The sequence below is a fragment of the Ambystoma mexicanum genome, chromosome 2q, assembly GCF_040938575.1.
Source record: "Ambystoma mexicanum isolate Mex_15411 chromosome 2q, UKY_AmexF1_1, whole genome shotgun sequence".
Lineage (NCBI taxonomy): Eukaryota > Metazoa > Chordata > Amphibia > Caudata > Ambystomatidae > Ambystoma > Ambystoma mexicanum.
Window position 1 is genome coordinate 542,346,142 of NC_090924.1, and position 25,448 is coordinate 542,371,589.

At 44.0% G+C, this 25,448-nt stretch overlaps 1 protein-coding gene across 2 annotated transcripts in view; it reads right to left on the reverse strand.

Annotated features, from left to right (window-relative positions):
• The window catches only part of VILL (villin like), a 354,049-nt gene that overhangs the window by 219,298 nt on the left and 109,303 nt on the right, over window positions 1-25,448 (reverse strand). For both annotated transcript variants that reach the window (XM_069647691.1, XM_069647690.1), the window contains exon 2: window positions 22,280-22,355. In XM_069647691.1, coding sequence (XP_069503792.1) covers window positions 22,280-22,342 — 63 coding nt within the window. In that variant the 5' untranslated portion in view covers window positions 22,343-22,355. The remainder of the gene's footprint in view (window positions 1-22,279; window positions 22,356-25,448) is intronic.

Consider the following 25,448-nt stretch of genomic DNA (forward strand, 5'->3'; position numbering starts at 1 on the left):
AGGGATAAGGAGAGGGTACATTTTAGGGATGAGGGAAGTGGGGATAGGATCAGAGGGGGCAGCAGTAGGATGAGTTTTGGACAGGAGACGGGAGACGCAGGCTGGGATCATAGGAGAAAAGGTGGACAAGTTAGCAGAGCTGGAAGAGGAGGAGGGGGAAGGAGGGGAGGAGGAAGGAGAGGAGAGGATGTTATGGCAAAGAGAGAGGATTTTGGATGAGAAGAAGTTAGCAAAGTCAGAGGGAGAGAGGGGAGAGTTCATGGAAGGGTAAGAAGTAGGAGGGGAAAGAAGGCGATAAAGGGTCTGGAAGATACAGCGGGGGTCAGAGGCTTGTGAGTGGAGGAGGGTAGAATAGTAGCGTTTATCAGATGAGAGGCAAGAGTCATAGAGAGAGTGATATGAGAAATTAGAGGATTGATTAGTCAGAGAAGGGGATTTGAGCCAGCGTCTTTCGAGGTGACGGAAGAGGCGGCGCATGGACAGAATGTGAGAGGAGAGGCAGGGTTGAGAAGGTTTGTGAGATGGGGAGAAGGAAGTAGGAGGATAGAGTTGGTCAAGACTGGAGGTTATAGAGGAGGACAGCGAAGAGAGGCCATCATCAGCTGAGAGGGATGCAAAATCAGGGAGACGGGGAAGGGAGGGAGGAATAACAGGATTCAAGGAAGAGAGAAGGGTTGAAGTTGCGGAGATCATGACGAGAGAAGGAGGGAGAGAGGAGGAGGATGATGAGGAGGGGGGAGGAGTCAGGGAGAAGGGGAGCAAGGCGTGGTCAGAGAGATAGTTGGGAAGAGATGATACGCGGGAGGAAGAGTAAGAAGAGAGAAAGATGAGATCGAGCGTGGAGCCAGAGGAGTGGATGGGAAGGGGAGAGAGGAGGTAGGAGTCGAGTAATGATAGAAGAGGAGAAGAATGACATGTGGATGAGAGAGGGAGGGTGAAATTGGCCAGGACAGAGAGAAGAGAAGGGGAGGGAGAGAGGAGAGAGAGAAGATGGTCCAGGTCTTCATAGAAGGAAGAGAGGGGGCCAGGAGGTCTGTAAATAATTAAGAAGGAGATCGAGTGAGGATAAGTGAAGGATTTGGTGCCTGGACTTTGGTGCATGGACAGTGTGCCTGGTATTCAGCAAGGACACATGTCTACTGTAATATGCTTATTGGTGCATGCAGCATGGCCGCAGTCCATGCACCATGGATTGTGAAGACTGGCCATGGTTGCAAGCCATGAGCACTTGACACTGGTCACATTATGGAGGTACAGTGGAAACTGGACCAGGATGCAGGCTAAGTGCAGTGGATAACGTGGCGTGGATGGTTTGGTGGGGCTAGGGTCATGGTGGAGGCTCATGCTTTAGGCAATTCAACCATGACTTGCATCCCCAGCATGCACTGCTTATAAAGACACCCATCAGTATATGCTGCAAAAAATATGTTTGTTGAAGGAGATTTATAGTTCTTTCATATAGCTAAAAGAGGAATTATTAATAACTTACATACAGTGATGTAACAGCATGAAACATTTTCAGTAATAAAAACCTATGAAATTCACTGAAACAACTTTGTTAAAGAGACATTATAGTTAAATTGCACTAATAAAAACCTATCGAATTAGGAGATGTGTTAACGGGATGTTATGGTTACAGGTAAAATAGAAAAACCCATGAACTTCCCCAGTTATGATAAGCTATGCAACCATAAATCGTGCCACCACCATGCACTGCCAAGACGAACACCCAGGACATCCAAGATGACATGACAAATGGCATCATTGATGACATCACTGATGACATTACATATCACATCAAGTCTGATTAAAAGTCCTTACACAGGGTTCTGTTTAGCATGAAGCTAGCAACATAGCTAAGGTGATCGGGCGACCTCTCACAAACTACTCCATGTATCAAAAATGTACTTTTTAAAACGGAAACGTTATAGTTAAGTGTTGTTGTTAATACAGCAATGTAATAATACATACACATAGACAATGGCTGCACCATGGACCATTGAAATACAGTATTTCTAATCTAAACTATTGGCCAGTACAATTATAAATCCAAGACTATCAGAATCTTGACTAATGTTAAACTTGGAATTAACAGCTAACAATGTAAGAATTACTACACACATGACAATGAAACAATGAATTCAATCAAAACCTGCAGACATTTAATGGCAAATAATTTTTTATTTTTTTATTTGTATTGTTTAAAGCACAGACCTAGCCCGAGAGCAGCGTAGCGGTGTACAGAGTGTGGGACGCCTGCATTTGGGCTGTCATCTTTTAACAGTAGTGCACTACTGTGAGGTCTGTGCATCGGTATGTGCGGGCATTTGAATTAGTCCGTGGTCAGATGTTGGTGAAAGAGCCATGTTTCGAGAGATTTATGAAATTGGAGAATTGTGGGGGCATTCCGAGCTGACATTGGGACATGACAAGAGAAGGATTATTTGTGGGTCCTCTCTTTTCGAACGAGTTGTGATTCAAGCCAGTTGGTCAATTTGCTGTGCGAGGAACGTGTGCCAACAGACATGTGGGGTTTAGTCGCCAGGTACACTGGTGTGCTACTCATGACTGCTTTGCAGAGGACACATGCAGTCTTGATCAAGACCCTGCAATCGAGTGGAAGCCAATGTAATTTGCATAGGATAGGGGTAATTGGGTCAGATTTTTGTGCTCCTGTAATAAGAAATGCAGCAGCATGTGGACTGCTTTTAGGGGAGCCAAGTTAGAAGCTGTGAGCCCTGTCAGGAGAGCATTTCTCCCATTGATGGGCAAGACCACTTGGGCCTGCACTACAGTACGGAAGTCCTGCAGCGGGATGAAGGTGAAGGGTTTGATATTTCAAAGGGTAGAGATTCTGAGCCAAACTATTTGGGCCTTCTTGGCTATGTGTTTCTCGAAAGACAGGCTGCTGTCAAGGGTGAAGCATGGGGATTTTGCTGACTCTGAGAGTTGTGAATCAAATCCTTCTAGGCGGCTATCATTGAGCCATTTTTGGGCAAGTTGTTTTTTAGTGGGCAGACCAATGGGAATTAATTCATTCTTGGATGGGTTTAGTTTGAGGTAGTCAGTCGAAGTCTAGGACTGGATGATGGCTAGGTAATCGCAGAGACAAATGATGTCCATTGCGCTATTTACTGTCATGTACAACTGGGTATCGTCTGCGTATTGGTGGATGGCTATATTGGAATCTTGAGGAGAGTGCCAAAAAAGATCCATGAAAAGGTTAAAAAGGATTGGTAAAAGGGGTGCAGGAGATGCTAATGCTGTGATAGGTTGATTCGATCGTCTCTTGGATTTCATCTATTTTTTCAATAAAGAATGTGTTGATTTCATCAAACTTGTCCTGCGTTGCTGTTACATCCGGGTCGGGTGAGGGGTTGGTACAATGCTTTACTACCTCAAAGAGGGCTTTGCTCTTGTTGGAGGCTGGCACAATGGTGTTGGAGTAGTAAGCAGCTTTGACCTCAGTTATCAGAATTCTACGGCTTGCGTGGAGAGATTTCAGGTTGGTGAGGTCTCCCGAGTTATGTTTATTGCAGCATTTGTAGGAGAATAGCTCTGGGTTGTACCATGGGGCGGATGGTTTGGTCTTTGCCCGGCTGGATTTTAGGGGGGAATAAGTGTCCACCAGTTTCATCTCAGGATTGCTGAATAATTCCAGGAAGCCCAATGCATTCCCTGTGGTGGGGAAGTCTGCAAAGTTTGCTTCCAGTTCATTGACCAGAAAGGTTTTGAATGAGCATCGTTGAGTGAGGTGACATTTAGCTTGACCTTCGTGAGCCATAGTCGAGTGGTTGACTGGTAATGGGATGGTGGCGTGGTCAAAAGAGTCAAGGGGTATAGGATCTGCACAGCTGATGCAGGGGGGTGATGTGAAGACTGAGTCTAGGGTATTGCGTTTGTTGTGCGTGGGGGAGAGCACAATGTGCTTAAGGTCCATGGAAACGGTCAGTGCGAAAAGCATGCTTAGAGTATGTTTGTCAGCCAGTGACTCGGGGACATTAAAATCACAAAGAAAGGCATTATTAGAATGTGCTACTCTGGCAGTGGAGAATAAGTTGGAGATGTCTGCAATGAAAGAGTCTCTGGGAGGTGGTCTGTAGATGAGGTGGAAGGTAATAGATTCCTTGTGTGATAGAGGGAACCAGCAGTTGAGTGATTCAAATTAGCTTGTTCTGGGAGAGATGATGAAGCATGACAAATCGCTCATGTGGATGTTTGCCACTCCGCCTCCTGTTCTTCCTGGCCGGTCGGCATGTTGGATGCCCTAGCCTTGCAGTAGGAGGATGTCAAAAACAAGTGGGGACGATGGGGTAAACCATGTTTACAGGGCATCAAGGTTGTTGTATGTGATGAGGTCAGTGATCTCTGCTACGTGAGCGACTGCTGAGTGAGCATTGATCAACATGAGAGGGAGTGTGCATGTGGTCCGTGGGTGTTGGATGGGGGCATGGGAAATATTTTTGAGTTTCGCTAGTTTAGCTTGCCGGGCCTGCCCAGGGTACTTGGTCATTCAAACCCTAGGGAGAGTGGGAATTTGCTGTGGAGGGAGGAGACACTTTTGGATGTGCTTTGGTGATTAGCAGTGGTAGCGATTAGTTTGTAGGTGAAATGTAGTTTGGCGGGCCATGCCCTTGGCCCTATCAGGCCCAGAACAGACACAAACAGGTCAGGTCCCTGTCTTCGCCCATCCTGAGGATGTCGGCGATGAGGACGCCTAAGGAGGGCGCGAAAATTGGAGGTGGGCGGGGTAAATGTGTGGCAGTGCCTGGTCACATGACAAGCAGCCAACACAATACTGTCTGCCTGGTGCTGGCCTAGAGTCCTTAAGTAGAGGCTGGGAAGGCACGAAAACTGGAGGTGGGCGGAGCAACTAAGTGGCAGGGCCTGGTCACATGACTAGCAGCTTTCGGATTGCTGTCTTCCTGGAACTGGCCTGGAGTCCTTAAACAGAGGCTTGGAAGGCATGGAAACTGGAGGTAGGGGGATTAACGGAGTGGCAGGGCTGGGCACATGACCAGTAGCCTACTCAATGCTGTCTGCCTGCAGCTGGCCTAGAGTCCTTAAGTAGAGGCTTGGAAGGCGTGAGAACTGGAGGTGGGCGGAACAACTGAGTGGCAGGGCCTGGTCACGTAACCAGCAGCCTATGCAAAGCTGTCTTTACAAACAAAAGCTTGTCATCAAAACTAGACAATAATTGCACCTGCCCTTTATGCTTAAACAAGCCAACCTTCTTGCCATCATTTTTCAGTCTTGTGTTCCCTATGTCTACATCCAACCAGAGGTGCTCTGAAGTCGTGACATGGAAGTGTACAAACCCAAAAAGGAAGGAATAAATAGAGTTCCATTGCAGCCACACACTGGACAAGAAACATAAACAGGAAGTAACACATATGCAACCTTCCCCACAACATTTGATCGGTGATTCAAAGCAAACAACCTTTATATTATCAAGATGCTATTTTTAGAAGTTTAGAGGTGTACTGCATGTCTCCTTGTTGCTCGTACAGAGCACCTGTCTGAGATTTGGTAGAAAGATATAGCCATCCACAGGTCAGAACAAGGCGTGGCACATGCTAAATAATGATCCTATATGCATAATGTTCTCTCTTAGAATGTCTAGGTATTGGGAGCGGGGAGTGTACACAGCTATCTGTACCCTGAGACCTAGCACAAACTCTGCACTGGCAAAGGAAACATCACTTGATATTACAGCCAGTCTATCATCACATCCGAAGCCATATGCTTTCCGGTTCAGTATATATAGTTCAGTCTAACAAATATTCTAATGTCAGATTGAGGTTTGTTAAAAATTAAATTAGCACACAGCTAGTGTGCATTATGAATTTAGCGATTCACCACCTAACATTTTTTTCACAAAAAAAGTATCAAATATATAGATCTGGAGTCATTTTTATGTACCCACGATTCTGTTTGATTTTATGCAAAACAGGAACCCTCACTGATGCTAGTTGTCCCCTTCTTCTTGTTCAAAGGGGTATTCCAAAAGAGTACAATAGGATTGTACCCAACTGTCCTCCTTGGAATGTAACCATCTATCAGAGAATAATTTAAATATTTTTTCTGGGTGTTGATGGTATGCTTTGCACAGTAAGACAAGTGCAACATTCTTATTACGAGTACAATATACACTGGAAGCTATCACTAGAAATCAATATTGTAGCATATTACAAAAGGGCCAGTTTACAACGTGAGTACAATTCAATGATTTCCTTTTTTGTTAACAGTGGTTTTTGTAAACACATGCCTGTAGCCCGACTTAGTATAACCAGAAGAGTAAACATGTTTTGTTTGGTAGTTTGTACGAGTGCACAGTTTTAAAACAGTCAATCAGGGCACTTGACTTTATTCGCTTCACCTGATGGGTTGAATGGCGGAGCAGAGAAACCTTTCTTGGCACATTAATGGATCAGCCTGTTCATCTGGGGCCAAAGAACTGTGCCTAACCGAACCGTATGGTATTTATGTTTTCCACTGGTGAGAGGACTATTCACAGACATCGGATCCTTGACTATGGAAGGGTGCTGTTGGAACTACCTATGCTCCAGCCCAGGGGGTCTGCAATCATTGGCTCGCAGGATGTGTTGGGCAACTCCTGTCAGAAGTAGTCTGCTTAGTCAGTGGTGTTTGCTTCTCAGCTCACACTTGCAGGTCTAATTCAGGCCCTTTTCCTGAACTGGGTGTCACTCATGTGTATTACTTATTTATTTTGGTGTTTTGTGTAGTGCTACTGGCCTCCTTGTGGCTGCTTTACGGCTTTACGGCGCTTGACATTAATGTGAAATAGCATAACAAAACGTGACATAATATAACATGATGCAGCGCAACACAACCTATTTTACATCAAACCAATGTCGAAAACCCAAGCCACGTCAGCTGAGAATGTTGTTTCTCTCACAATGATCATCATTATGACACTGTATACGGCATCAGAGTAAGGCGACTGATGCCTCATTTAGGAAGTAAGCAGGAGGGCACTGGAACTCCTTTATTGCGCATATTGGATTTGTTTTTGTAATACATTGCTGCTTGCCAGTGTCCTTTCTTCAGATGCTCTGAATCCAGATTTATGACAGGAGGTGGGGGATTAGTTGATTGCTACTTTAGATGTTACAACCTTTGGATCTACACATGATTTGGAATACAACTCCCATGAGCCCTAGCCAGTGGTGAGGGATTATGGGAGTTGTGGTCCAAAACATCTGGACAGCTACAGGTTGAAGTCCCTTGATTTAAGGAATGCCTGGAATTCTAAATTGAGACATAGGCAATCAAGAGCCGCTCGGATTCTGAAGCAGGATATTGGAAAGCTCGAGACTGGCTAATTATACAATCACATCATTTGATAAACAAGGATTACAAATAAATAAGATGTGAGAGTATTAGATGGAGGCACTGTGCAAATCCCCCAAATTACTATAGGTGTAAAATCCTTGCATCAACCTGGCTGTCATGTTTTGGAAAATTAACTCATGATATGTTTTTAGAGGAAAACCGAGGGGAGAGAGGCCCAAACAATTGTGTCCTGTTTTCGGTGTCTTTACACTATAACCAATGCAATAATTCAGCCAGCTATATATTTATTACTCACACTTTCTTAAATACTGGCACCTTTGCATTAAAGAACTAGGACTGCATCTGAGTCTCAGTCCATCTCTATATTTGTTTCACATCTGGTTTGTTTTCCCTGAATGCCTTTATTAATGTATTGGATATATAATAGTGTTCTCCTGGGGCCCTTAAGAAACAAGACATTTTGCTTGATGTTACACACTTCTCTTCTGCAAGGAGTACCATTATACCAAAACCTGATAGAATAGAATTTGCAATGGAATGCAAAGAAATCGTAAAGTAGAAAAGATGTCCAGGGAGGGGAAGGAACATTGCAGCAATTGAACTAATGTTCGAAACGTTCCTTTGAGGTTATACCAGATGTGCATAGATAGTGCTGATGGATGACAATGGAAAGGAAGTGCAGAGATTTAAATAAAGTAAACTCTTTTGTAGCAGGCACAGTATGTTTGATGTTCATGAAATAGTGGAGTCGAATATCTGAAGGAACCACATGGGCCAGTGAGTGCAATACCTGCTGCAGAGATCTTTGCTCAGCACAAAGGTTATGGATGTATAGCTTTGAATCACTCATGATCATTGGTCATTGCATTGAGCAGCCTTCCACATTGTTTTCAAGCCCACATGTCATTACAAAATTATTGAATCGAATGCCTCCCAAAGGAATTCCCAAATGGTTGTGATTGTTTCAGTGCTTTCCATCCTTACATTTTTGGTCCATATGGTATCAAGCTGCACCTCGCGAGCGCAGATCAACCAGAACTTTCTTGTGAACCATGTAGAGTGGACGTGGCCTTGCGGTTTGGGCTGCTTTGCTCCCATTGAGGGTAGGGCAGAGACTGGTTTGCATATGGATGACTGTAATAGCAAAGACGGGCTCCAAGTAGATGGAATAGGAAGAAAGCTTCCAATCCATCATCCTTTGTTGTTAACAGGAAAGTTGGGTTTAACCTGAAAAAATCCCAGCAGGGCCTTTTAACCTTGAGAAGTTGAAATATTGAGAAGGATTGAGTTGGATAATAGGAACGTGGTGTATTCAGGACAAACCGACTGAATTCCTAACCCACTTGCCCCTCCTACTCCTCCGACATAACCAATGCCACTACTCCAGACCTTGGGCTAGCCACACTACACATAAACAAACCACCATCCTTGAGATACTGGAAGCACACCTAGAGTGAACCACCCCACATAGTCCATAAAATCGTAAATACGCAAGTGCACACCAAGACACCAGATAGTGCTACAGCTATGGCCACCCACGGCACAACACACTAACACCAACACAAACAACTTGAACACACCAGGGGCACTGAGTATTACCCATACGATTACAATGCCAGGGGCTTTCCGCACCAACTCCCACATACAAAACAACACTCACAGATGTCAGTTCCTCCTGGTTCTGAACCTCTCCTCACTAACCTCCTCAACCCCCTTTTCTTCCTGAACCACGAAATTGCCTGCAGACTGCCCCTGGGTGGTAGCAGTGCACGGTATAAATCAACATAACATAACAACACTATGACATAGAAAACTCTGCGTGGACTTTAAAATAACAAATTCTAACCCTAAGGATCAAAATACTGCTCTACTTAGTCACCAAGGAGCAAAATCAGGGAAGAACGCTCACCGCCTTTTGCCTGCTTCCAACCAATTTACGACCAGGACTGTGGTCTTTTTGTGCTAGAATGTCAGCTGGTTGGGGGTCCCATAAGTGGTCAGGGCCTCTTTTCTATGTGAATTTCATTGACCAACTGCCACTGTTCCTCTGCTCATGGAGCACATTGGTAACTGGTGGCCATGTTGAAATCGATGGGCCCAATGTTAAGATTGCGGGTTTGAGGTTCTGATGTACTCAGTTACTTATGTTTATGTAACTGTATTTACATTTGGGATTTTATATACCGCTAGCCTAGCTGAGATGCAATACTAAGTTGTACATGTCTTTGAGGGTAACATAGGAGAAAAACAATTATCCTGTAACTTTAAGCAAGAGCACTTGTCAAAACAATGAAGAAGTTGATTGAAATAGAAGAATCACTTCCACAGTAGACCTGCGCACCACAGGTCAGAGATTACATCTACGAGCCTCGAGGGAATTATGTGGCCACTGTATTTGTGTCTAATTTAAAGAAGCCAAAATGAAACTAAAAAACATAGAAAATATGGCCGTGGAGCACAGAAGAAGAAAAAAACTCCCAGAGTATTTGAAAAGATTTCCGTCAAATATTCATAGAGGTCTACTAATGAAAATTCGATTAGGAGTTTATCCGACCAACGAATATAAAAACAGAACTGGCGGTAGAGGAACCATCGAAGGACGTTGTAGATTTTGTACATATATCGAACAACAAGAGACACCATCACATCTCCTTATAAACTGCAGAGCGGTATCAAAAATAAGAAAACAAATGCTGGAAAGTCATATGTCAACAATGACACAAAGTAACGACAAGGAAAGATGGGACTATTTTATTCAAGGACACAATCCCAGATGTTCGTGCGCAGGCATAAACTTTCTGGAAAAAATCTTGAAAGACAAGGATAATGAGGCAGAAAGAGAACCCACGGACAAAGAGTAGTGTAACGAGCAAATGGCCATGGTGGCTGAAAATAAACGAAGATGGTCATGAAATGGAGTTTTAAAAAAAAAGTGTGATAAAAGTTTTGTAATGTAAACTACATTTTACACAATAAAAAAAAAAGGTCAAATCTATGACCACCTCAAAGAGCACGGACTGAAACAATGGCACACAATGCCTCTTCCTCCATGCCAATTGGCCACAAATGATCACTGATGTATGGAACAAAAACAGAGGGCAGGTTGGTTACTTTGCCCAGTGTTGACCTGGCCCTAGGCACAGAATGGTCATGCATCATGTCTTTGATCCTTTTGAAAAGTTAAAAGAGGAACTTACATTGAAATGTTTCTTTGAAATCATTGCATCCATTTTTCTACATAACGTCCTTGTTCTCTTACTCATGTCCTCTTTACAGGTCTCACAAATGCCACCTGTTGCACCACATTGCAGTCCTGGCTGAGTATTTACGCCTGGCGGTATTCCAGAGGAATCCCGCAGAAGGGAACTACTGCCACATTACATGTGGAATACCTCCAATGTTTACATTCACCTGTGAGGTGGTGGTAAACATTCTAAAAAGTCATTGGAATATGTTAAAAGCTGCTCACTGTGCCGAAGGGAAGCTCAATTTTCAAGAAGCTATTGGAAGAAGTTGAAAAGGTGGGTCTCTCTGATGCTCATCTTCTGACACTTTTATCATATGATGCTTAAAAGGGCCACAATTGCCCCTTCTGTGCGTTGCCCAAAAAAAAATATTGGAGCAGAATGATCTGCTAGCGTACACGTTCCATGTCCATCCTCAGCCCCATGAAGAGGATGATAACATGAGGAATGTAATAATGTGTAAGGGTAGGTGCTGCCTGCAGTATGTCAGTAAATCCCAGACACTGACACATTGATGGCGGTAATCCTGTAATGAGTGGCTGACCACCAGCGGTTGTGGCAATCTGCCTGGGCTGTTATGCGATCCTTACTGTACAGTTTACCTGCAAACTGCAAGGTGAACCATTTCACCAGGGTGGTTCACACAGCTGCACGAATAGCGGGGATTCTCAGTGCACAAGCTGCACAGCACCTAAATCGTATTCCCCTCCCCCTGCAATTAAATTGCTGTAAGGCCTTATCTAACCCTTCATCCGCGTCAGCTGTTCAAACCAGTTTAATAATTAAACTTGATTGAGAAGTGCATTTTTGGCATAGCACTCTTTGTGTGCGCTGCCAAGGCAAAGCTGTAGACACACCACCATCCCAGAGCCTTTTTTTGCATACAGTTCCCAACATCCAAACTCTGTGTGCTCCAAGTCCTCAGAATGTGGGGCTCGAGCCAAAGTAGCTCCTGGTAGCTTTTTGCTCTTTGAGTATTTGCTATAAGGCATCTACACAGAGGCACCAACGCCCATCTTTATTTGCTGTGATTTATTAATTTTACTTAATATTCTATGTTCACATGACATCATAGAACGCGGTACTGATGGTTATGTGATTAAATCATGACTCCAGCGCATACGGGTGCAGTACTCAAGGTGAGGGGGGCGGAGAGAGAAGGGAAACATGGAATGCGAAAGGGTGGAGGACGACAGGGAAAGGGAAACATGGAATGTGATAGGGTGGAGGAAGACAGGGAAAGGGAAACATGGAATGTGATAGGGCAGAGCGGGGGAAAGGGAAACATGGAATGTGATAGGGTGGAGGGGCACAGGGAAAGGGAAACATGGAATGTGATAGGGCGGAGGGGCACAGGGAAAGGGAAACATGGAATGTGATATGGCGGAGCGGGGGAAAGGGAAACATGGAATGTGATAGGGTGGAGGGGCACAGGGAAAGGGAAACATGGAATATGATAGGGTGGAGGGGCACAGGGAAAGGAAACATGGAATGTGATAGGGTGGAGGGGGGAAGGGAAACATTGAATGCAATAGGGTGGATGGCGACAGGGAAAGGGAAACATGGAATGTGATAGGACGGAGCGGGGGAAAGGGAAACATGGAATGTGATAGGACGGAGCGGGGGAAAGGGAAACATGGAATGTGATAGGGTGGAGGGAGACAGGGAAAGGGAAACATGGAATGTGATAGGGTGGAGGGGCACAGGGAAAGGGAAACATGGAATGTGATAGGGTGGAGGGGCACAGGGAAAGGAAACATGGAATGTGATAGCGTGGAGGGGCACAGGGAAAGGGAAACAAGGAATGTGATAGGGTGGAGGGGCACAGGGAAAGGGAAACATGGAATGTGATAAGGTGGAGGGGCACAGGGAAAGGGAAACATGGAATGTGATAGGGTGGAGGGAGACAGGGAAAGGGAAACATGGAATGTGATAGGGTGGAGGGGTACAGGGAAAGGGAACATGGAATGTGATAGGGTGGAGGGGCACAGGGAAAGGGAAACATGGAATGTGATAGGGTGGAGGGGCACAGGGAAAGGGAAACATGGAATGTGATAGCGTAGAGGGGCACAGGGAAAGGAAACATGGAATGTGATAGCGTGGAGGGGCACAGGGAAAGGGAAACAAGGAATGTGATAGGGTGGAGGGGCACAGGGAAAGGGAAACATGGAATGTGATAGGATGGAGGGGCACAGGGAAAGGGAAACATGGAATGTGATAGGGTGGAGGGGCACCGGGAAAGGGAAACATGGAATGTGATAGGGTGGAGGGGCACAGGGAAAGGGAAACATGGAATGTGATAGGGTGGAGGGAACCGGGAAAGGGGAACGCGGAATGTGATACGGTGGAGGGGCACAGGGAAAGGGAAACATGGAATGTGATAGGGTGGGGGGGCACAGGGAAAGGGAAACATGGAATGTGATAGGGTGGAGGGGCACAGGGAAAGTGGAACGCGGAATGTGATAGGGTGGAGGGGCACAGGGAAAGGGGAACGCGGAATGTGATAGGTTGGAGGGGGTTTCCGAAATTCCAGACAAACAGTGCAACTATACACAATAAAACTCGATCATTGTTGGAACATTATTTTTGTCACAAATTTGATTCGTGGGTTTCTGTTACTTATTCGCATAGCACTGAATTCCTGAGGCATTCAAGTGCTTCCTTCTACCGATGAATGAGTGCTGCGCGGCACTACGGCAGCAGCAGTCATTTACTTCCACACTGTTAGGCATTACCGCTTGCAAACCACTTCTGAGCACCGCTGGCGCATTTCCTGAGCTCTTAAAAGAGCCCACAAGATGGCAGCACCACATAAGGCAATTTCTATCAACAAACAGGAGGACGCAGGCCAAGAAAGCCAGGGGTTCATGAAGACAGGACTTAAGCAACAAGGTCGTATTTTGGCCATTACTCTGATCAAAAATGCAACATCACAATACAAAATAAGGGTGCACAATAATGTGCCCGTAAACTTGTATAAAACTAAGGTGAATACTGTGACCAGCCTGCCAAGAACACGTTTACCTGGGTAGAAAACCCACCAGGTTAAAAAGATATGTGGGACTGGGTCCACCAAAAGTGCTATACAAAAAGGTAGAATGGGGGCAAAGTTCCCTACACCAACAGTGTCTTTTTGCGTTTCAAACCTCTAGCATGAGAAGCCCTGAAACATGATGGGAGATTGTCAGGAGGTATGTAGACTAGAACCTGGAAGAGGCTGTAGGAGGTGGGCAACAAGGAAAGGGGCAGCAAAGAAAAGAGGTTGGAGAAGGTAAACTGCAAGGAAGAGAGAAGAGAAGAGTATAGGTTAGAGGTGGTGAACATCAAGGAGGACGTGAGAGAGGAGAGCGCAAAGGACGAGGTAAAGGGGTGGAGAAAAGGACGATGTAGAGGGGAAGATAGTTGTTTAATTGCAAGAGAGAAGGAATGGCAATTGGAGAAGGCGAGAGGAACAGGAACCTGAGAAAGGTGAAGGGTGGGGAGTCCCTTGGACACGTTGAGATAGGGAGAGGCTAGACAATAAAACCCTATCCTTTGTCTGAGAAAGGTGGCAGAAGGAATGAGCATGTGGCAAGATGTTGAAGAGGTCAGGCGACAGAAAGCTGGAGGGGTAGCTTTGAAGTTAAGTAGCAGGCCCAAAGGCACACATGAACAGGAAGGAGAAAAGTAAGATGAGTTGAATTGATATTTCATTTCTATTGTGCTCATACACAAGTGTTTCAGAGTGCGACAAGGCAAGGGAGGGGAACAAGGGAGAAAAAAAACAACAATCTTACTAGGCCCAGTGACATTGGGAACGCGCAAGTGCATGGGAGAGGGAAAGGAGAAAATTGCATGGAAGGGGGGGGGGGTGGAAAGTGCGGAGCAAAGGAAAAACAAATAAATAATACATAATAAAAAAAAAAAAGATAATAAAGGCAACAAACAGTGGTATTGCAGCCAGCAAGTGGCAAGTGCTGGGTTTAAGGCAGCAGATAGGGTAAGTCTGATAAGTGCAGGAAGAAAAAAGAAAAAAAGGGGGGGCTGTATGGGTCAGATACAGACCCCCGTGCAAGGGGTGGCCCATGGGCAATGCGGGTGGGTGGCAGGATGACCAGGTACCTAGGCCCGGAAAACAGAGGGTAGGCCAGGTGCATGGTGCCGAGAGAGAACAGATCAGCAGGGGAGAGGAGGGGCGAAGGCAGAAGCATAGAGGAAGGTCTTGAGGTGCTTCCGGAATCAGAGATGGTTCCCCTCATGTTCCAGAGTGGCAGGGAGGCTGTTCCAGAGAGAGGCCCTAGCCGAGGACAGAGATCTACCCCCAGCTTGTTTCTTTGAAAAACGACTGACCCTGAGGAAGTTGAGGTAGAGGAGTGAAGGGCTCGAGAGGGGAGGTATTTGCGGAGGGATAGCTGAAGGTATTTTGGACTTAGACCCCAGAAAGCCTTGTGAACAAGGCTGAGGGTTTTGAATTTAATCCTTTCATCCACTGGGAGCCAATGGAGAGATTTCAAGGCTGGAGAGATAAGATCCCAGGGCTTGAGGCCAAGGACAAGTCTCGCAGTCCTGTTCTGGAATAGTTGCAAAGGGCAGAGAGCTGTCAGGTCCCCATGTAAATAGATTGCTAATTAGAACTGTCAGGTCCCCATGTAAATAGATTGCTAATTAGAACTGTCAGGTCCCCATGTAAATAGATTGCTAATTAGAAGCTTTATTTATATTATGTTCTTTATTTATTTTAGGTTATATGTTTAGTAATTGTCCTTTTTGATTCTGGATTGGTTTGGGCCTTAACTTTTATTTTCAGAGTGCTGAAAGTACCCCAAGCCAAGATGGAGGGCAGAGGCAGGAGTGTTGATTGGGTGGCAGAAAGACAATGGTATACTCCCAACATTCTAAACTGCCTTTCATTTGTTTAACCTTCAGAGCCAGTCATGTTTTAGTTTATCTCCTGAGTTTTGGGCCTAAAATCTCTTAGAAAAAATAATTCCTTGTGAAGACAATTCATCTGCAGCAGCATACAGTTTTCAAGAAGACGTTTTCATATCCGCAAAGAAGATATTCAGAGAGAATCTTCATCTTCAGTCATAAATGCTAAGTATTCAAAAAGGTGTTTTACCTTTCATGCTCCTCTTGTTAACATTGAGTCAATTCAATCTTTTTGCATCTTTTTAAAGACTTTTCTCTCCAGGAGTTTTGGGATTAATGACTTCGTTGTTAGTATTTCTAAAGTGAAAGCATAATACGTTTACAGTTAAAGAACGCACGAGTGAGCTTGTATTTTTTCACTAACGTTCTGTTGCTTACCTTGTTAGTGCATCGCGAACGGACTTCCGTGCTTGGACTACAGAAGCGTTGCGTTCGCAGTTCCTGTTTGTTTTGATTTGGAGATTCATACGCGGTTTCCATTTTGCTTCGCGTCCGATTAAGGTGAGAGAGAGAGTGTTTCTTTGCGGACGTTCATCGGAACAAGGTAAGCGAACGCGTTATTTTTATTGCTTCTCCTTGTTTTTTCTTCGGTTTTATGTGCGCGGTTAACATAGCCAGATTAAGACTCTACGTTCTTAAAGGGCAACACATGCAGAGTCAGCACAGGCTCTTGTTTTAACTTGGAACTATTGCAAGTGTGTTTTAAGATACAAGGAAAGTGTGCTTTCACTTCAATACAATAATTGCTTTGTTTGCAAAGTTACACATCTACAAAGAGCAATGAGTTTACATATGTGTTAAAACGAACTTGAGAAAGAATTTTGAATGTTAAGATGTTTAAGCATTTGATAGAAACAAGTCGATTACAGGGACTCATTTAGAATCTCAAAAGGAAGGTTCTTCATTTTTTCCATTTTGGGAACTGAAAACTTCAGTGTCAAAAGGATGTTCAATATACGAAAGGATTTGGAACTCTTTCTATGGTGACTTTTGGCATTCCTTTGTTCATTCGTCAATTCCTGTATGAAAATAACATTTTAAGAATTCCTGAACTTTTACTAAGAGTCAAAGAAAGATTTTGTGAGTTTTAATCCTGTGAACTCATTTCATGTATGCTGCATCTTGAATACACAAGGAAGCATAAGGAGTCTTAAACTTTCAATTTTTGAGATGATGCAATTTCTTTTCAAAAACTGAAGTGTTCCTTCATAAGAGATTGTTAGGGTTCATCCAGCATACTGAGTAGGATTAAATTCCAAGAGCCACAAAAAACTAAATTATTAGCTGAAAACGAATTTCCTCTGAGCATTAGCAGAGGAATTTTCAGGTAATAGGATATTACTCTATATTATATATATTTAGTATTGTTTTCTTAGAAGGTTAACAAATGCATTGAATGTTGTATTACTTCTCATCTATGCAGAGACCGGATGAAGATTGAGGATCCAGTGTCTGAGTTTGTTATTTTATCCACTTTCCCCTTTCCCCCAGGGTGTCTCGAACTTAACTGTTTAGTCCAGTTGAGAGCGCACCATCTTAGTGGGAATGTGGGGCTCAGCAGCTCCTGTGTTGGATAGAAGTTTGAACATGACAGAGGCAGGTAGTTTTAGAAAGAGGCTGTTACAATAGTCCAACATAGAGAGAACCAGGGCATGGGAGACAGTGAACTTCTGGGGGAAGGAGAGCAAAGGCAGAGTGCCTCTGAGGAGCTTCTGGGGGAAGGAGAGGAAAGGCAGAGTGCCTCTGAGGAGGTGATGCAGGAAGTTAGACTTTTTAGAGACGTCAGAGATGTGGGCAGAGAAGGAAAGTGTGGAGTCAAAGATGACACTCAGGTTCTTGGCCTCGCAGGTGGAGATAGGAGGCGAGCCAAGGGAGGCCGGCCAGAGAGTGAGGGTAAAGGAGGGTGAAGGTGTGCCGATGAGGATCTCTGTCTTGCTGGCATTCAGACAAATATAATTGGTGGCACAGCAATCGTGAATGGCAGTTAGGCAATCAGAGATGAGAGAAGGAGAGGAGGTGGCGGGAAGCTGGAAAATGAATTGAGTGTCATCAGCATAACACTGGAAATTTGAGCAGAAAATGGCAATGCAGTGGGCGAGAGTTGCCAGCTAAAATAGGGCTGTGTGCTGTAGGCTCAGGTTCCTGAGACTGTTGGGTTAGCTAGCAGCGAACCAGACAACCAGAAACCTTCCTGACCTACCTCATCCTGTGACAGGTCTGTGGAACCTGTCGAATCAACTAGTAATACCCTGCATCAACAGAACCAAAGTAGGAGGCATAGGCTTCCCCTTCCTTGCACCCAAACTCTGGAATTCCCTACCTACTGACCTCAGAACTGACACATCTCTCTTCTCTTTCCAAACAAAGCTCAAAACTGCCCTATTCAACTAACCCCGTTCTCATGTGCTCCTGCTTCTCTTGAATATTTGTAATAAGTATATCTCGTCCAATGTAACCGTATGGACACTAACTGTATGCAACTAAGTATAAGCAACACTGTAACTAGCGCCACGATGTCTTCGGTCTGCTGTGCGCTTAACAAATGCGAATAAATAAATAAATACAAAGAGTGCCTAAAAAACCTTGAGGAGGTACCCATATAGCGGACTATTAGGAGGAGGAGCCACCTCCTGTCCCAGACATCTTTCTGTTGGAACGTCTTATGCCCATAAATGTGTGTGACTCTAGGGAGAGACCCAGGCAAAGACAAAGTGTGGCAGAGATTGTACGTTGTAACACCAAGGGAAGGAGCTACATTGCAAAACACCTATACTGAGACCTACTCTCCATAGAACAACTGGACACTAGAGAGACTACCAGGGGTGACCTGAGAATTCCTATTTCTGAATGAGAAGGTAATGCAGGGTCCTGGGAAGTCTTACATGAACTGGAAAATTGAGATATAATTTAGTTGAAAGAGAGCAAGGCCAAGTCAGCAAGGTACCTAGTGGGGGAAAGGGGAAAGAAGACAGGGAAACGCATCCTTTGGGTTATTTCGTTTGTTTTCTTCTGCCTATAATAGAATCTTCTTTTCATTTGGTCCCTATTTCTGAGGAATTGTGAAACCCAAATGATGGTCTTGTTTCCTAAAACGTATTTCTATGTCTGACGGTGTTTCCCAAAAGTCTCCATGATATATGGTGTCAGCGTGGGATCACTGACCTCGACGTGTAGGTCAGCTCGTGTTGCCTTCGCATTGGCTTCCCGGGTGCAACCTAATTGTTTCGTAGCTTCCTAGGTCCCCTCTCTAGCGATAGTGACCCCTTTTCTTAGAACCGATTCCTGTGTCTAGTGGTGTTTTGCCAAAGTCTTAATGATAGCAGGTTTTAGGGATGTTGTTTATGCCCCTATTGCTGTCAAAGTCTATTGATCCCCACGCAAACCACCAAGGTATAGTTATGATATGATATGAAATGTTATTTATAACGCGCTTAATACCCAGAGGTTTCTAAGCACGAACCTGCGAATCGAACCTGTGGTGCTCTGTGTCGTCTTGTTTGCAAGGCGCGCACGTTGCCCCTGAGCTATCCTCCCGAGACTATTGGCACATACACCTCCTTGGAACTCGAGGTATTCTGAAATCGATTATGTTACATTTTGAAACTTACAAACAAGGCATTGGCAATTTCACAGGCCATTGTCTAGACAGAGTAGGCCACTAAACTGGCATCACGACCCTTTGCTTTTAATCAAGCACATCAGCCCATATCAGTGAGAGTGCACTATATTGTACATCATACTTATTTCCCAAACTGTTAATCTAATAATTTGTTATTTACTGACATCTTTTATTAACTTGGAATTAACATACTTAACTTCAACATAATAAGTAGTAACAGCAAAGTAAACCGCAAAATTGCAAATACGGACACACTTTCACCTTCATTGGGGGTCATTACGACCCTGCAGGTATGGCGCTATTTGCGGCATGGCTACCCCCATGCCAAGTACCGCGTCCGGGTTCCTGGAATGGGGAAATACCAGGCCATTCCGACCTTGGAGGGCCCGGTATTTCCCCATTCCAGGAACCTATCTCCATTACCATTCGAGCCCCCATAGGGCTCAATGGGAATGGGGAGCATGCTAACAACGGGCCCGTTAATGACGGGCCCGTTGTTAGCATGCTGGTCTGCTTGCGGGACCCGCTACGGACGCCTGGTAAAACCAGGTGTCCTTAGCGGGTCCCGCGAGAAGACCTCGCAATGAGGTGGTAGGGGGTTAACGGGCCGGCAGCTCTACCGTTAACCCCATTAACCCCTTATCGTGCCAGGTTCGTAATGATCCCCATTGTCTAATATGCACTGTCATAGATTTTAAGGCTTAAAAAGTGTTCATTTTCCTCACAATTGACAGAATAACTAGGAGCAACAGCCTCCTTTCTCCTGCCATTAAATACCATAAACACATTTTTATCATTTTTCATTTACTGAAACTCGTCTAGACAATCAGCAACAAATACTGTTACCAGGATCCTCGGGGCAACCCATACATTTGGAAGCAAACAAATATTTATTTGTATGGTGAATATGTTGTGACAAAGAAAGTATTTTCACTAAGTACAAGCCATAATTGTTGGTTTTGTCAATGCTACTCTCTATTCTCTTAAACCATGATTCTGGCGTTTTCAATAGTGCACACTGCAAACTGAATCACTTACCGGGACTCGTGCGCAACAGGATTACATTATTTGCTGAGGAGATCACACTCACGTTAAGTGATGAAGCTGGGATTTTAGCTCCATCTGAAATCTAGCCACTTGCCACCTATCTTCCCAGCACCAGATGTACAGATATGTGTTAATGTCTGGCTTTCGAGGGATAAAATTAGATTTTAATTTAATGAAATAAAAGAACACAAATCACATATTTAACCAATCTTCCAAAATCTAAATTGAGTTTAAAAAAAAGAGTATGATTGTAGTATTAGTTTCTAGATCCTGAAAGGAAGACCAACATTACCACAATACAAAGTAATGACAAGCTAAAGAGATCTCTCCTGGGTTTTACTATTATAGTATGGACACTTAAGAGACACAGTGAAAGAAAGTTCATGTTAGAATCAGCTGGCGTGGTGATTATTATGTACCCCTCCCATTTCTAATCACCAGACATGTGCGCGTCTTACGTTCATTAACCATAGTCACTCGCAATCATCACCATCATTAGAAACCGCTATCCGACAGTACGTTCTTAGGTTTCCAATACAAGAAAAAATCATTCAAAAAGTAAATGTCACAAATATACACTATGAACATATTCTAACCATTAATTAAATAACAGTGGGTACTGTGTTTGACCGATGTTGTTAGTAATTTGCAAAGCGACTTAGTGTGAATACAAGTCATAAAATGATGGTAAAGTGCTTCAATAAGACTCAACCTAGATGAGAGATGTCGTTTGGCAAATCAATGTAAAAAATCCAGGTAGAAGCTATTTCAGCCTGAATTATAGCCCATTCGTCACATCGTCCTATGCTCATTCTTTGGCTTTTTTTCCCGCTGTACTTTTTGCCAAAAATGTTTTGCAGAAAAAATCATCTATTTTTTGGTTTTTACCCCCTCCCAATCCACCCCTCCCATACTATTTATTCCCTACACACCACCCCACCCTACACCTTATATGCCCTCCACCCCCATATTTTTCGTTTTTTTTTTCAAAAAACTTTTTTCGGCAAAAAGTGCAGCGAAAAAACGAGCGATGAATGAACGTCATACACATTACATACCATTATAGTGATAGATAAACAAATAAATATTTGTAGGAACACTAGATTTTACACTATACGAGTCACAGATGCAAGTTTAAAGTGCAAAGCATGTGCAATGAAAGTCAACATCATATGAATACTTGCCATTCAGAGAATACATAAGAAGCACGGATTTGCTTTTAGCCTCAGGAGTCGCTATATCAATCTTGCCGCTTTTATGTTACGAGGGGGCCATCTGGATCCCAGCTCTCGTGCTGTGGGGGTCAGAACTTTTCAGTGAACTATTCCTTCTCAACCAGGCCCCTAGTGTACAGTTTGCACAGTCCCTACTGTGTTCCTGTCGCTCATTGACGTGCACAGTGTGTTGATCTGAGGATCGAATAGTCAGGGCCTAGGAGTAAGAAATGTTCTAATGAGTGCAAATGGCGCCATTTTGGTGACAGGGACCTGGCTATGCCTGAGTGCAAACGTACCGAGCCCCCGTCGTCAAATTACGTTTTAGAGCAACATGAGGACCCCTGTGTCTTTTATCTCTTTCGCCTTCACAAGTTCACAGAACGTGCTGCTTGGCGCATCAAAGGATTGCTACAGTCCTCCAAAATATAGCTGAGTGCATATAGACTCATGCATATTATGCAGAAATACAAATACAGTTTGTACAGACAAACTTATTTCTAAAAATATGCAGAAGCGGGAGAACTACTTGGCACTGAGTAAGGACCGGTCACCGTTCTTACAGCTGAAAAATATATTTGATCACTGACTCACTGCACTTCAAAAAGTGACAAGAATGACGGCAAGTCTTGCAAGTCTGTTTCTTTTGTTCACTTGGTCTCATCAAGCGACACCCCAGGCTCTCCGGAGCTCAAAGTTCACATTTCTGGAATAGCTGAGCAGGTTTGGTCACATGCCCACAATCCCCTCTGGGTGCCCGACCCTTCCCTGCACGCAAGCTAACATTTTCTCGTGACCTGAAACACCTATTGTAAAGACGGGCAACTGCTCATTTGTGGCTGACAGTAACGTCTATGTTACCTCAAGGAATGCTAAAACCCCAGCTCCCCTAACCCCACTTAAAAGCCCCGTCCGCAATGACGCCTCACCTCTATGGTCCATATCTGAAGCCCGGGCTTTCTGCTGACGCTCGGGAAGAATTTTTCGCTCATTCTGCTGCTTGTTCTGTAAAGCAAACAACAAAACAGTTATTGCATCAAAAGTATTTATTTCACACTGGTTCATGGTTTTTAACTAGTGGAAACTGCATCTTTTCAACATGGAAACAAAAAAACAACACAACTGTCCTTAAAAACTTAGTTTTAACATCTAGGTTTCTATACATCGTTTTGTGGTGCATCAACATGTCAACAACTAAGCAATTTTGTTGCTATGGGATAAGGAAAACCGCTATGGCATATGAACAATTTAAAAAAGGGAGTTTTAAAATCCATAGATGTCAAGTTAAACAGAAGCATTTCACATTTAGAAGATACAGTATAAATAACCCATTACAAATAGGATAAACCATACATGTTAAAATACTAATTAAATGCTTTCTATGAACATCACTCCTCATGTTCATAAACTGATTAATGTCACCGTAATGGAATAGACCAGATTTGATAGACCATCTTTTGGTGTAAAAAGGCTTTTGCAGTGGATGGTTTGATCCTTACAAGGGGTCGAATTAAGTGGGAACGAGGCTCTTTTAAAGAGCAAAATGTATAAAAAAAACATGGGGAACAGATTCAAAACTTCTTTCACATAATCTGCATGTTCTAGAGGGTCTTTAAATTCCAAACCTCTCTCCCAAATCCATTAAAACAGAGCGATTCCCCAGCGACACAGCATAACTCTCCCACAAATGCCCTTTAGCATGGGATCTCTGCCTTCGCTTACTTCAGAATAACCTCTGTTCAGCGGCTTCGATGGAACAGGTAAGTAGTTTCTCTGCTATCATGTGTTGCAATATCAAACACATTTGGTCCCTGTTGGTGTGATATGTGGCAAATTCCTGATTTCGCTCTGCGGTGTGCATACACTCCACATCCACAAACACAAGCCACAGCTCTCCTAAGGCTGCGCGGAGCGGAATGCCGATATTATGGTTTAATCATTAACGATGAGGAGAATGGGCCTTTCTTTCCTGTGTGCACAGGGCCATTGGACACAACATGCCAGCAGCAGGAAAAACACACTTCAACTCAGGCCAGGTCCCGGGGTACCAATATCACGGAGACACCAAGGTGGCGGGTTTGCCGCTGTGTTGAGCCCGGTGGGTAGGGTACAGCCCCTACACTAAGCAGACTAGTGCCAGGGAATTTTTATTTTAGTTACGTTGGCTTCATGAAGGTCCACCTACAGCATCTTTCCGTCGGGGGGATATAAATGAAGCATCCCCACTCCCCATATCAGAATAATGCCTGTAACCACCTGGCTGTGTGCCTTATGTACAGTAATCCGTTGCTTGCCAGCTAGGTGTGCCCTTTATAACTCCCATACACCCATGCAATAGGGTGTGAAAGGGAAGTTCTATGTCTCTTCATCACCAGATTATTATTTTATGAGATTTTGCCAAATTTGTTTCTCAAAGAAGTATTGAACAATGTTTTTGGGGGGTTCCTGCCCAAACCCACTCTCCCCTATAGTTTAAAGTCTATCCCCAACCCACCACCCCTTATATATCCTTACCCCCTGCACCCTTATATTTTTTTATGAGTTTTTTCGGCAAAGAAATGCAGCAAAAAACTAATTGAAATATAATCCTGCGATGAATGAACGTCACATCGTGAGAAGGATGAAGTCACACATCACTAACGGTTGCCAGTCAATTCGTCGAAAAAAATTGGTCGACCAGACAAATGGTCGAATCAAATTGGTCGAAAACCATTTCGTCGAATTTTTTTTTTTTTCTATTTTAACCCTTTTTTTTTTTTTTTTGGGGGGGGTCCCCCCCCAACCCCCTTTTTTTCTCTAAAAACCCGTTTTTTAACAAAACGAAAACCCAAAAAATAAATATATAAATAAATAAAAAATTTCGACGAAATGGTTTTCGACCAAATTGCGTCGACCAAATTGCAGTCGACCAGTTTTTTTTCGACGAGTTGACTGGACACCATCACTAACATGTCACTCATTCCAAGTATCAAAATAAAGCTTTGATAAGCCTGAGGTACATGCAGCTCCTGGATATCGGGCATCACCCAGTGAGTAGGAGCTATCTCTGGGAATGAGGAGCTGGTAGATAGCATTTCACAAATACTGTTTCCACCGAAGATGCAAACTATCACTTTTTGTCATTATGTAAGGTAGGGCCCATTAGGTACATTAAGATAATTTTCACTTTTATGAACGCATTTGTTGATCACATCCTTCTCCGCCAAGGCGGTCTTCTGTCATTGAAGGAGATAAGAAGGTGGAACGAGGGCGGCTACTGATTGTAAATTCCGGTCTTTGGGGCATTGTGGAAGGTCAGATGATTCTGGATGGAACGCATGTGGTGAGGAGGCAGCTCCAGAGTTGAGAAGTAATGACAGATGAAGCCCAAACTCTGGAGCAGGGCTTGTTGAAGCATGGAGTTGGGAGAACAGGGTTGGAGGATGAGTGTCTGGGAATTCTGGTAGGAAACTGATGGGGCACCAAGGTGGTGAGAAGCTCACTAGGGTAAGGGTGTTCTTTGTCTAGGGACCATCAGGTAACACATTGACTGTTAATTAGTAACCAATACCACGTTTATACAGTGGTTTTCCTATACGTGTTCTTATGTGTGAAAAACATGGTACTTTAACTAACACTTAAGGCTGAATGTTGAACTGTATTCATTATCCCTGATTGTTCTTCTGGGAAGCTCAGTATGCCATGTAAAATGATTTGCATTTGATGTGTTTAGCAACAGGGAACCAATGGGGCAAGAAGAGGACTGGAGTAATGTGATCTAATTACTTGAAGCCGAGAAGGTCGGCTGCCTTATTGTAAGCTCAGCAACCAATGGGTAGGGCAAGCAAGGCGGCTGCAGTAAGCATCATTGTCATAGTCAAGTCTGGAACAGCTAGTGGCATTGACATAGGACACTTTGTGCAGGAACCAGAAGAAGTGCAATTTTGGAGGCAGAAGAAGCACGAACTAGCCACTGTTGGACCTGGGGAGTAAGAGATAGATGGGCATCAAGTAGGACATCTTAAAGTTTCACTGGTTATAAAGCGGATGGAACAGGTCCACGGGACTTGGCCATAAATGATGGCAGAGTTCAGGTGACCATATAATGATGATGATTTC